General features: G+C 41.1%; 1 protein-coding gene across 1 annotated transcript in view; it reads right to left on the bottom strand.

Annotated features, from left to right (window-relative positions):
• ddx10 (DEAD-box helicase 10) overlaps positions 1-14,464 on the bottom strand; it is a 168,622-nt gene that overhangs the window by 53,165 nt on the left and 100,993 nt on the right. The window contains 2 exon segments of the mRNA NM_001102681.1: positions 2,538-2,699; positions 9,226-9,351. Of these exon segments, the coding sequence (NP_001096151.1) occupies positions 2,538-2,699; positions 9,226-9,351 (288 nt within the window).

Here is a 14,464-nt window from a genome sequence, read left to right on the forward strand (position 1 = left end):
ATTAATCCATCAGATTCTGGTCGTAACCTCTAACGGATACTCTATGACATTTGTCTAATGACCAAACAAGCTGATTGGTACAATTCAGTCAGGCCTAAATATTATACAGGTCCTTTTCAAAAAATTAGCATATTGTGATAAAGTTCATTATTTTCTGTAATGTACTGATAAACATTAGACTTTCATATATTTTAGATTCATTACACACAACTGAAGTAGTTCAAGCCTTTTCTTGTTTTAATATTGATGACTTTGGCATACAGCTCATGAAAACCCAAAATTCCTATCTCAAAAAATTAGCATATCATGAAAAGGTTCTCTAAACGAGCTATTAACCTAATCATCTGAATCAACTAATTAACTCTAAAAACCTTAAAAAGATTCCTGAGGCTTTTAGAAACTCCCAGCCTGGTTCATTACTCAAAACCGCAATCATGGGTAAGACTGCCAACCTGACTGCTGTCCAGAAGGCCATCATTGACACCCTCAAGCAAGAGGGTAAGACACAGAAAGAAATTTCTAAATGAATAGGCTGTTCCCAGAGTGCTGTATCAAGGCACCTCAGTGGGAAGTCTGTGGGAAGGAAAAAGTGTGGCAGAAAATGCTGCACAACAAGAAGAGGTGACCCGGCCCTGAGGAAGATTGTGGAGAAGGACCGATTCCTGACCTTGGGGGACCTGCGGAAGCAGTGGACTGAGTCTGGAGTAGAAACATCCAGAGCCACCGTGTACAGGCGTGTGCAGGAAATGGGCTACAGGTGCTGCATTCCCCAGGTCAAGCCACTTTTGAACCAGAAACAGCGGCAGAAGCGCCTGACCTGGGCTACAGAGAAGCAGCACTGGACTGTTGCTCAGTGGTCCAAAGTATGTCATTCGGAAATCAAGGTGCCAGAGTCTGGAGGAAGACTGGGGAGAGGGAAATACCAAAATGCCTGAAGTCCAGTGTCAAGTACCCACAGTCAGTGATGGTCTGGGGTGCCATGTCAGCTGCTGGTGTTGGTCCATTGTGTTTTATCAAGGGCAGGGTCAATGCAGCTAGCTATCAGGAGATTTTGGAGCACTTCATGCTTCCATCTGCTGAAAAGCTTTATGGGAGATGAAGATTTCATTTTTCAGCACAACCTGGCACCTGCTCACAGTGCCAAAACCACTGGTAAATGGTTTACTGACCATGGTATTACTGTGCTCAATTGGCCTGCCAACTCTCCTGACCTGAACCCCATAGAGAATCTGTGGGATATTGTGAAGAGAAAGTTGAGAGACACAAGACCCAACACTCTGGATGAGCTTAAGGCCGCTATTGAAGCATCCTGGGCCTCCATAACACCTCAGCAGTGCCACAGGCTGATTGCCTCCATGCCACGCCACACTGAAGCAGTCATTTCTGCAAAAGGATTCCCGACCAAGTATTGAGTGCATAACTGAACATAATTATTTGAAGGTTGACTTTTTTTGTATTAAAAACACTTTTCTTTTATTGGTCGGATGAAATATGCTAATTTTTTGAGATAGGAATTTTGGGTTTTCATGAGCTGTATGCCACAATCATCAATATTAAAACAAGAAAAGGCTTGAACTACTTCAGTTGTGATGTAATGAATCTAAAATATATGAAAGTCTAATGTTTATCAGTACATTACAGAAAATAATGAACTTTATCACAATATGCTAATTTTTTGAAAAGGACCTGTATAATCCTAGTTCCCTGGCTACAATAAAGTCATGGCAGCTACTTGCGGGTGCAGAATAAAAATTGTGAAGTTTGTATAAACACTATAATAGAGCCTTACCAAATGCCCCACCGCACCCCTGTATCACAAAAGACTAAATACAGGGCTTATACAAAATTGTCAGGCTGATCTAAGGGAAAACTGAATGGTGAATCATAGACACTTTCATAGAAACGAAGGTTTTTTGATAGTGGCCCACTATGCACAGAAGGGTGTTGTGTGTTCAGAATATTAACTGGTGCTGCTGGGCATTATATTCAGTACCTGCAATGCCTGATGTGTATGTTGGCAGTCAAAATGAACATGGCACTGTTGTAATTTAACATTTTCATTAATTGTTGTAATTAGACATAGAAGATGAAGAACATTTCAGGTCTGATCCTTCCTCTTTGATTCTTCAGATTACTTTGCAAAGGACAGAAAGGTATCAAATAAAATTCTCTGTTCAGGTTTAAAACCAACTGTATAATGAATTCCTCTTTATCAGTAGCCATAGTATCTTGTTATAGCTCCTTAATAGCCTTTAAAAAAACGTTTCTAATTACATGGGATTAGACAATGAGGCAAAAAACAATTAAAATGAATTAATTAAGACTTAGTTAAAAATGAAAACTATCAACACACTTAAACCCCCTGTTATTTTAAAAGAAAGGCAGGGCACACTTTCCATGCAAGCCCTATTTCTTTAGCTCATTTATAAATCACATAAATACAAGGCATTGGGGAATAAAGTCACCTTTAAATTCACCATTTAGATAAAGCGAGTAAGCTCAAAGGGTTAATCTGACAGCAGCAGTGAGAAACGTACCCTGTGCTTCTCCTTGATTTTCATCCTGTAAGCTTCTTTGTCAAACCTATCCTCCTCGTTCAGCCGCTCCTTTGCCTTAGCCAGATTGATGCCACTTGAATCATCCTCCTCTTCTGCCTCTTTCACTGTAGTTTTTTGGATTTGGGGCCACTGCTGGATCACCTGGGTAAAGAAAGGCAAAGTTAATTCAAGAGAATGATCATAATAAACCCAGTGGATGAACATCTCACACACACAGGCCTTTTCCTTAAATAAAGTCTAACACAGTAATAAACAAAACGTATATAGTTTGTTCTGTATTCTTACATGAGAACTGTTGCTGCATAACTACTCACTTAAGCTGGTCATACATGGTAACATCTGATTTTTGGTGAGGTGCCAAAAACTGTAACCATTCCCAGATCTTTACCAGATTTAACAGCCAAAATCAACACAAGCCAATCAAGTTTACGGAGGTCTGATCTCTTCCACTTCATCAGTCAAAAACCTCCCTCCCCACGTCACCACTGTAAAATGGTTAAGGACAAATATGGTAGACAACAAATATGGCTAGCACAGAAACATTCATGCCAGAACGATCATGCCCACTGGAAAAGGCCATACTGGGCATGATGTTTCTCCTCCACCATAAGGATCTGACACTAGTGCAAATGATCCTTGGTCTCTAAAATGGTCTCTTATCAAAGATGGAATGAGGAGCCCAATTAAGTTTCCTAGAGGAACCCACCCACCTCCCTAGCCATCCAATCTTTTTAGAAATTTTTGGAATTTTAAATAAATCAAAACCTATCAAATTATCCTTATTATATGATTCAATCAATGCATTTGATACTACATCTTTACTGAGCCTTCTAAACAATCACCCCCTTTAGACAAAATATTTTTCCATTCAATCAACATCACTAAAATATCGATACTGACCTAATCCGCTTCCTTGGAAAGCACAAATACACTTCAAGGAAAGATAAATAGTTTACTGCTGAAATTCAGATCGATCCATAACGTAGCAATCTGAATTGCAATTGATCATTCGATTTCTATTGATCATTATGGAACAACTGCACCGGACCATTCCATACCAACCAAGGGTACATAGCCACAGACACTGACCCACAATACCCTAACACAGTGCTGTCCAACATGTAGTGGGCCAATAATATGACAAACAGCATGCTGGAGATCAGACTTTAATTAAAATTATGATGTCATAAAATATATGTCTATGAAGCCACTGAGCAGACTGAGGGCCATAAAAATGCTTCGGAGGGCCACATTCACATCTGGCCCGTGGGCCTCCACTTCAACAACCCTGCCCTAACCTATGCAATAGTTTTACACATTGCTTTGACATATAGGCAAACACTTATGTACCGATGCCAATAACGCTTCAAATTAGTTAAATTAATTTCTTTATAAGGATAAAATGATGACTTGGGAACATGGATAATCATACTCGGGTACTTGGGGTGTACAGTAGATAGTAGTCATGGCCATTAAGTGATACTGACGCGAAAAAACTACTTTTCATAATATGAATCTACATAAAAAGCTACCTATAGGTCGTGTTGACGGTTTTTCACTGACAGGTTTGGTTTTGTAAGTAATTGTTACTGGAAGTTCCTAAACCTGACTGTTTTGCCAACCTGACTGTCCCTTCCCAACCTGTCAGTTATAGCCTCTAATGCTAACAGACAAATATGGCCGCCCCCTCATAGGGGAACACAGGGGATCGGACAGGTAATGTAAATGCATCAGGCAGATATTTTTATGGCAAAACTATAAAGTTCTTGCAAAGACAATGTTATGATAGATGTGAAAAAAGATTTACTTTCTGGTGTCATTATCTCTTTATAAAAGGTAACTTGGCTATGATAAAACAAAGGTGCAGGCCTGCTATAAACTCCCCTCTAATTATCAGTAACCTGCATATTATACTGCACAACAGGCCAAAGCATGCACAAGCGTGTGCATTCATGTGTAACCGGACCCTGACACAAACACACATGCAAACAGACAAGCACATAGACAAAAACACGCACGATCGTGCATAAACGAGGCAATCTTTTTCCCTTGGCAAACACTGCATCTCCGCGGCCCATTCTTCGTAATATAATAATAATGCAAATCAGAATCTTCACTTTCATGTTTTTAGAATTTTAGAGAGTTGAGTAAAAACCGGGAAACAAAACTATTCTCCGGAGAGGGGCTATTACTGCTCTGCAAAGCAAGTTGCATTACCAAACCCATCTGCCTTCCGCACAGCAATAAAGGGATTTGGTTTCGAGCCAATTCTATTACGGTTTTTATCTCTCTTGGCTTGCGTGCACGGGGCCCACGGCACATTATTATAGTTTGTTATTAACACTTATTAGATTTTTCAAAAATATTAATGCCGAGAAAGAGAAATACATAGCTTGGAGTGCTTTCTTTAAACAAGGCTCTGGCGCCGGAATAAACAGATGCAGGCCATCGGTAACAGCTTGTCAGTTATTCCAAACAAGAAATAAAATCCATTGGCGAGATCAGGAATAACCAACGTGGGGCTTTTCTAGCAGTTGCTGAACTATAAAAGCGATTAGTCCTTGAGGGGTGCTGGGAGATAATAACTCTTAAAATGCTGTCGGCTAGACATGGAGCAAGACTGAGTTACACCTGTAATGGGATTTACCCACCCAGCACAAAATCAAGCCCTGGATCTAAGGTTGCCACCTAGCTGGTATTTTACCAGCCTGACCAGTAAAAATGATGCCTAATGCCAATGTTATTAATAGGGAAAAAAGGCAAAAATATAGGAAGGACAGTATCCAGAAAAGGTGGCAACCCTACCTGGTTTAGTTATTGAGTTTGGTCCTGCCAACTCAGCAGTGGATATATCCTCTTGTGCCAGAATCTTAAAAAGGGGTTGATCACCTTTGAATTAACTTTCAGTATGACTTAGATAGTGATATTCTGAGGCAATTTGTAAATGGTTTTCATTTTTTATTTTTTGTGGTTTTCCCTGTTTCCTAGCTTTTTGTTCGTTATCTCTCCAGTTTTGGAATTTTGTAAGCTGCTGGTTGCTAGGGTCTTGATTACCTTAGCAACCAGGCAGAGGTTTAAATAAGAGACTGGAATATGAAGAGGGACTAAATAGATAAGTAACAAAAAGTAACAATAATAAAAATGTAGCCATACAGAGCAATAATTGCTTGGCTTCCGGGGTCAGCGACCCCCATTACAAAGTTGGGAAAAATGTACAATAGGAAGGCAAATAATTTAGAAATTATAAAAAAAAATAATTAATGAAGACCAAAGCAAACATGCTGGGAACAGGACTTTCAATTATTTACTAAAAGGTAATGTAAAGGTGACCCAACCCGTTTGCACCATGCAGCTGTGTCCCCTTAATCCCAAGGCAGCAGTCCTGTTACACTTTATGGCTAGTAAGAAGCCACATGGGCAGTGTGAATGCCAATTATCTGTGTGTCTGTCTGTCTGCCTATAGTATAGTATTTAATAGGTTTGCTTTCTCTTTTTTTCTCTAAAAGGAAATATACCAGCTGCCAGAAATAAAATTGGGGATGCATAAATCATAATTACCTTTCTCAATCAACCATGTACTGCAGTGTTTCTCAGATCAGTAAATGCTACCTGCTAACTGGTTGCTATGGGTTACAAGAAGTGGAGCAGACACTGCCCACTGGTATGCAACAACATAATGTCCGGGAATAACTACAAAAACCTTTCAGCATTCCCTATAGAAATATTTTTATTGATTGCAGACAACAAAAAATACAATGTCGGTGAGCATGATGGGAACTGCTGTTCTACAAAAGCAGGAAGGACTTTCCCGACAATGGAGGAGGCCATGAAACATAGAGCTACTAGAAAACTGGGCTTTCCTGGGTATCGCCAAGCGCATCTCCCTGTCCATCAACCTGTCTCCATATAAGATCACAGCGCGTGCCTTTCTGTTTGGCTGCCTGCCCGGTAACCATGATACGCCAAGTGACTTCTGGGTTCCCTCGATATCCATCTCAGCCATTTAATGCAAGGAAAATAGGACAAGCCACTTAAAGCGGAAGAAAATGATACAGCAGCGGGATTGTTATACTCAGCTCCGCTAAATGAGAATGGCCATTAAGGCAAACATTTTATTAAGCCATGTCATCATGCCAACCGAGTGCCATTGCCCTCGGCTGTATCTCAGCAATATTCACAGAGAGGAGAGAAGGAGAACGTGCGGATTTGAGCTTTAATACCATTCCTCCTGGTGTAAAGTCCCCATGTCACTATGCCTGCTGTTATAGACACCATAACATTAACTTATAGTATGATGTTAACAATGGCATACTAAAAAAACCTGCAATTGGTCTAATTTCCAACACTATAGTGTAAGATGAATGGGAATGCACAATTGCTCATGTGCCAATCAGGTAGGAGAGCCGGTCTTTCTCTATAAAACTAAGACCAGATAAAAAAGCTCTGTAACTGGTGCAAGAAAAGAACCTTTTTATCTGTGGTTTTATACAAAATATGATATTTAAATCTCATCTTTTGTTACATATCCTGTACTTGGAGCACACGTCTTCCATACTGTTTTAGACTCCCTTTCAAGAGGCACTGTTCTGGCGTGACAGCGGAAGATCACAGGATTATGCTGCTGTGTGTTCACTTGTGAAGACCTGCATTAAGCACACCACTGCTGCGGGTTGGAGTATTTGTATTTACCCATACTACCTTTGCCATCTTTACCTTACAGCAAAGTCAGGAGAGTTCCTATAGGTTAGATAATGAGCTCTGTATAAACAAACCCCTCCCATTTCTTAGGTGCTGGTTGTGTATCAGGTTTGAAACTAAGGAGGATTAGCTTATATTAGTTTTTTGTTTTTTTTTATTTGGGAATGACATGGTGAGCCAAGGGACCTTTTAAAGTTGGCTCCATCTGTATCTGGAACAGAAATATTATAATAGAACAACATTCCACACTACTAGCAACACCATTATGGGTCACTAAAACAATAGGAATAGGAGATTATTACATCCCATCACTTCATAAACACCAAGTTCCCCGCTGCAAACCTTCCCAAGTCATGAATGGGGCAAAAAAGCACATCCAGTTGTTGCAGAAATTGGTTCACAGAAGTCGGCACAATATGATTATGAGTAATGTTTTCCACTAGACCCCCCCTGTGCCCTACAACAGACTTGAGTCTGTACCCAATCCAGCCCCCTCCAATGACCCCAGAGACAACAGGGTATGCTTATGTCATTTTTAGTGGTGGGGCATAATGCCCACAAGGTTTGCCCATTACCTGCTCTCGGTTTGCATGAAGCAGCCTGGTGTTTATCATCCTTCACATTTTACCTCCGACATTCTATATCATAGCTAGACATTAAGCAAGCACTCAAGCAGATTCCAAAACAGCAATTATAAATTTTTTTCCTATTCTTTTTAGGCAGAACTTTTGAGATGCTGACAGATCCACAGCACCACAAACATTAAACCTGCTGACAAAGGAGGTGGCGGTGCTGTCAAAAATAAATGAGCTCAACAAGACAGATCCGTACCCTCATCTCCCAGGTGAGTAAAAACACAGACCAAAGAGGAAATCGAGGCGATAGCGGAAGACATTTCAGATTGAAATTAAGTCTTTAAAGGAAAAACAAACCCTGAGCATAATTAACTTTTGCATTTATTTTCTAGAAATGTTCAGTGAAAAAAGCTGTAAAAAGTTATTCTGATAAAACAGCCTTTTAACCTGAATGTGTGTGCTTATTTATCAGAGCGGGAGTAGTCATGATTTCTCTAACAGGCCTCAAACATTCACAATACCCAGGAACCACCAAACAGCTCATTAAAGGAGAAGGAAAGTCATTTTGGCATGTTACTGCCAATAGATTTGCCACATTAGTGCCACATAGAACACTATATTTATTCTGCAGAAACCATTGCCATACCTGAGTAAACAGTTCTAGAATCTTTCTCCGTTTGTTTAAGACAGCAGCTGCCATTTTAAGTAGCTTTCTGCCTGCAGTCTAGCCGTTATAGCTGAGATCACATATTACTAAGGGAGGGGGGAAGGAGTTCTTAGCATTCTGGTGGGAGGGGGGAGGAGGAGAGAACTGCACAGACTCTGGCTATGGGAATTAAGGCTGTTTCTGAGAGAAGAATTCTGATCCTGGAACATCATGTTTACAAAAAAAGAGTCAAGAAATCCTGTGTTTCTTTTGATAGAGGACTCAGTGCAGCGTTTCTGTGAGTGCTTATGGCTGTATTTACATAGACCTTTCTGATAAAGCTTACTTAGTTTTTACCTTTCCTTCTCCTTTAAGTCAGCAAGTGCAATGAGCTAAGTGCAATTTCGAGCACTCCCTGCAGAGCTCCCATTCCTGGTTGTCTTTCTTACAAAGAACAGAGGGGACTCCCTGGGCTTCTAGATCCCCCCACTCATGCCAAGTGTCTAAGCACTTTGACTGCAGCACCATAAGCTTCCAGGTAAGACCAAAGCCTCGACATACAGTACATACATATTAGGGATGCAGGCCTAATATGAATCAGCCGAATCCATGCTCCTGGCCAAACCGAATCCTTAAAATCACATGACTTTTTGTCAAATAAACATGAAAGTTGAAAACTTTTCTCTTTAGCCCCTCCTTTTCCTAATTTACATATGATCATCAAGCCAATCAGTCTGAACGCACTCACCTCTCCATCATCCGCAAAGACAATTTTGGTGTTAACTTGAAATTTCTTCTTGAGAACCTTCTTTGCCTCCTTTGCTTTAGATACTTTCTCTGTTTTCTTCAGCTTGGATTTGGTCATTTCCGTTTCCTGTGAAATAAAAGCCAAGAGCTGATCAACATGGGAACATCCCAAAACAATTCCAAAAACTTAATATAATGGAGATAAGGAGACACCATGTTCAGCATTGTGATACTAAAGATCCCCACTGCTGATGTTAAAGAAACAGGACACATTGGATGATGAGGGTTGTGAATGCATCTCAGTGTCGCTGCCACAACAGGATGGATGCAACAGAACCAACATTAAAAAATTATTACTAGGGTTCAAAATGTTGAGGAATATTTTCTCCATACTGGCAAAATGTATCTCACTGGCCATTAAAGGGGTGGTGTCACCTTTAGGTTAACTTTCAGTATATTAAAGTATATCCTATTCTTACCAATTGGCCTTCATTAATTACATTTTATACTGAATTATTTGTCTTCCTTTTCTACATCTTTCCAACTTTCAAATGGGACCCTGACCCCATCAGCCAAAAAACTATTGCTCTCTGAGAATACAAATTTTATTGTTATTCTTAATTTTTATTCTTTCCCTGGACCCCTGTTACGGACCTGTGCCAGAATCTGACTCCGCTCCTTTCCCCAATGTCTCAAAAGTCAATTCTTTATTTTGAGGGCAGGCCAAACTCCTAGTAAGTTGAGGTATTGTTTACCTTTGCCCTTAGCCTATCAGATCATCTGCCTGTCTCCCCAAGCTAATGTCAAAATCAGTAAGGCATCAGGAAGGAGTTGCTAACACATCAGTAACAGGGATCTGCTATGAAGCAGGGGGGGGGGGGGCAACGGGTAGTGGTAAGTTTCTCTTTATAGAGCTTATTAATATCATAGCGTCACATTTCTGATAAATGTGGAATGCGTTACTATCACTTTAATCGGGTCATACAGCGAAGGATACTGCACATGTGCAGCGGCTGTTCAACCAAAGGCGCGACTTTGAGGGTGAAAAAATAAAACAAAATCAGAAAAGCTAAGGTGGAGATTCACAGCCTGTCATACATATATATGAAAAAGTCACATCCAGCAGATAATGTCAGCACATTAATCCCGCAGTCCATTATATCAGTGGCACAGCATTCAATTAGGGAGCGATGATGGAAGGCTGCCTGAAGGGACAGAGCACTACCTTCTATATGGCAGAAGGAAAACATCAGGAAAGATCACCTCTGACTAATGTGTTCCATTTCTAATCAGACTGAGAAGTAACAGCCTCGGCCCCCTGGAACAAACTCACCAGCAAATCAAAACCATTTTTAAGTTCTATCTCTGAAATTTCATAATGTCTGAACTTCCCAACAGATACCTACCTACCTACCAGGATATTGGTCAGTTTGTCCATTGTGCATCCTGAATGAGATGGGGACCCTATAGTGTAAACGCCACTGGGGCAGGGGCTGAATGATGAACCATTTATAGGGTTTCCACTATGCTCCCTGTTTTGTCAGTGAAGAGCAAACAGTAAGACGGGGACTAATATAAATGATACAGATACATGATATCAGTAAAAGAAGACAGGCAATGGTCAGGGCCGCCAATGGTCACACAATACTGACACGCAGAGCTATTTGCAGCCAACTACAGAAAACACCCTGCCATAGACTATACTAGGAATTGCCTCTGCTAAAACACACGTAGAGGCAATTATCAGTATTCTAGCCACAACAAGTAGCTCCGTGTGTCACTGCCCTTAATCAGGCAGGAAATCAAACCCCGAACAACACATACCAGAAGCGGATCCTGCCCTAGGCAAGACCTTGAGCTAAAGCTGAGCCCAGTTAATACAATGGAGGAGCAGAAAGCATAGGAGGAGTTTACAGTATCACAGAACCTGATCCAAGCAGCCTGTCTCTGCAGCATAATGGTAAGAGCACAGAACCGCAGTGCACTGGGTTCAATCCTTGCTGCAGGCAATATTGCATATTACATAACTGTTCCGTACTGATCAGGCATCTTGTTGATCTGTCAAGTGATAAGCACAGAATGATGGTGCAGGATACTATTTTAAAAAGAGAATTCTGCTAATTGTTTAGTGAGTACGTTTTTGGGATTAAGGCTCAACGAAATAAGCATTAATCTTTAAAGAAAAAAATGCTTAACCAACACTACTTTACTTAACCAACAGATAATGTATACCACAATAAATATTTAATGAATCTTACCATACTGGCAAAGGTAAATATATATATATATATATCTGTAACAGGAAGTAGTGTGGGAGTAAAAGACAGAACTTTGTCCATTAATTGGCCGAGGTGACCTAGCATTTATGTGTGCCCTTGGTTGTGTGCACCGTGAATGGTATGATCCCAACGGAAGGGCCATTAGTGCTTAAAATAGCAATTTTCTATTTAGGATTTCCCAGTGGCACATACTATTAAAAAAGTATACTTTTATGAAAATGGTTTATAAAAGCGATCAATGCACCAGAGGCCCACCTTTAGATTAGAGGAACGGAGTTTCCATTTGAAGCAGCGTAGGGGTTTTTTAACGGTAGGTAGGTCAGTGTGGGTCTGTATGTGAGTGGATAGATAGGTCAGTGTGGGTCTGTATGTGAGTGGATAGATAGGTCAGTGTGGGTCTGTATGTGAGTGTATAGATAGGTCAGTATGGGTCTGTATGTGAGTGGATAGATAGGTCAGTATGGGTCTGTATGTGAGTGTATAGATAGGTCAGTGTGGGTCTGTATGTGAGTGTATAGATAGGTCAGTGTGTGTCTGTATGTGAGTGTATAGATAGGTCAGTGTGGGTCTGTATGTGAGTGGATAGATAGGTCAGTGTGGGTCTGTATGTGAGTGGATAGATAGGTCAGTGTGGGTCTGTATGTGAGTGGATAGATAGGTCAGTGTGGGTCTGTATGTGAGTGGATAGGTCAGTATGGGTCTGTATGTGAGTGGATAGATAGGTCAGTATGGGTCTGTATGTGAGTGGATAGATAGGTCAGTATGGGTCTGTATGTGGGTGTATAGATACAGGTCAGTATGGGTCTGTATGTGAGTGGATAGATAGGTCAGTATGGGTCTGTATGTGAGTGGATAGATAGGTCAGTGTGGGTCTGTATGTGAGTGGATAGATAGGTCAGTGTGGGTCTGTATGTGAGTGGATAGATAGGTCAGTATGGATCTGTATGTGAGTGGATAGATAGGTCAGTATGGGTCTGTATGTGAGTGGATAGGTCAGTATGGGTCTGTATGTGAGTGGATAGATAGGTCAGTATGGGTCTGTATGTGAGTGGATAGATAGGTCAGTATGGGTCTGTATGTGAGTGGATAGATAGGTCAGTATGGGTCTGTATGTGGGTGTATAGATACAGGTCAGTATGGGTCTGTATGTGAGTGGATAGATAGGTCAGTGTGGGTCTGTATGTGAGTGGATAGATAGGTCAGTATGGGTCTGTATGTGAGTGGATAGATAGGTCAGTATGGGTCTGTATGTGAGTGGATAGATAGGTCAGTGTGGGTCTGTATGTGAGTGGATAGATAGGTCAGTATGTGTCTGTATGTGAGTGGATAGATAGGTCAGTGTGGGTCTGTATGTGAGTGGATAGATAGGTCAGTGTGGGTCTGTATGTGAGTGGATAGATAGGTCAGTGTGGGTCTGTATGTGAGTGGAAAGATAGGTCAGTATGGTGATGTCTACAGGGACATCACCAGCCGGGAGAGAACTAGCTACAAGTCTAGGTGGTGCTGACCCGCTTCTGTGGGTTAAAATGTAAAAAAAAACTTTTATCGCCAGGTGTCTTGTTCAACCAAGAAACAGTTTCATTTGAGGAGCCAAAGGTCTCACACTTTTTACCCGGCTTTTAAAGCAGCATTCTGTTGCTCAGCCCACACAGAGACACAGAAAAAGGTTACAATAAGCACTCGGACGAAGTACTCTTTTATATCCACTGATGTACAGTGCTTTAAAGTATATTTAAATACAGAAAATAATCAATAATTCATACAAAAATAAGACATTATTACAGTGAAATATACATTTAAGTTTTGTTTTAGCACTTCCACAGTACAGCGCGTTATTATTCTCAGGCCCCAGGAACCGCTAGAGGCGGTGAATACGCAACCCATCAAAACTCTTTTCCTTTTTTAATTATAGATAAATAATAAATCATAATTAGACACGTTGCACAGGCGTTTCTCCCAGCAGGACACAGCACTTTCTAAATATACACCACTGCCTGCCACAGTGCAGGGAATATATTATAGAAAGAAGCATTTGAAGGCAGGTATGGCGTGTGTTACTCAAAGGCCCCAGGGGAAAGACTAGTTTTGAAGTGATCCATGACAGGTGACAGGGCTTACTGGGCCGTGTCAGCTGAACGGATAAGAAACTCACAAGTATCGCTGCGGCTCATGGGAACAACCTTGGAATTAACTGTATCATCTACACTCCGGGTCCTTAAGCCGGACTATCACGCCTGATATCAATGTATGATAGATATTGAGTAGCACGTTGACCAAACATGCTTAAATATATCACTATCGATCAGCATTAGGGTTGTCACCTGCCCAGATGTGAAACAGAAATCTTTTACAGGGGCTGCCTGTTTTAAAATTGCTTGTTCGGGTTTCAGAGTCCTGAAACCCTGACCAAATTCTACAAATAGGGGCCTTTGAATATGCCAAATTCAACCAGTTTTGTCATTGTCTTTTGCTCTTAGGTTAGTCCTAAGCCCCTCCCCTAAGCATCATAACTCCACCCCCTTACATCTCTAACCCTATCCCTTAACATTACCCGCCCTCCCTAACATCACTGTCTAGTCCCACTGCAAGCGAAAGGTGGCAACCCTAGCCAGCATGTTGCACCAACAGATGAGAAAGTAAAAAAAATCAACAAAAGAAACTGTGTATGGGCCCTTCATGTTTTACCACAAAACCCAATCTAGAAAACATAAGCCATACAGGAAGGTTCTTATCCCATTACTCCCTTGTTGCATTTATAGAATGTGTCCATACACCTTAAGATCCGCTCGCTTGGCGATGCCACCAAGCGAGCAGATCTTCTCCCGATATCCCCCACCTACGGGTGGGCGATATCGGGAGAATCCAGGCTAATTATAATGACGAGCATAGGCAAAGTCGGTCTGGGGACCGCATCAACTAGCCGATGCAGTCCCCAATCCGACTAGATTTTCTAACCTGCCC

This window comes from Xenopus tropicalis, chromosome 2 (assembly GCF_000004195.4).
Source record: "Xenopus tropicalis strain Nigerian chromosome 2, UCB_Xtro_10.0, whole genome shotgun sequence".
In the NCBI taxonomy this organism is placed as follows: domain Eukaryota; kingdom Metazoa; phylum Chordata; class Amphibia; order Anura; family Pipidae; genus Xenopus; species Xenopus tropicalis.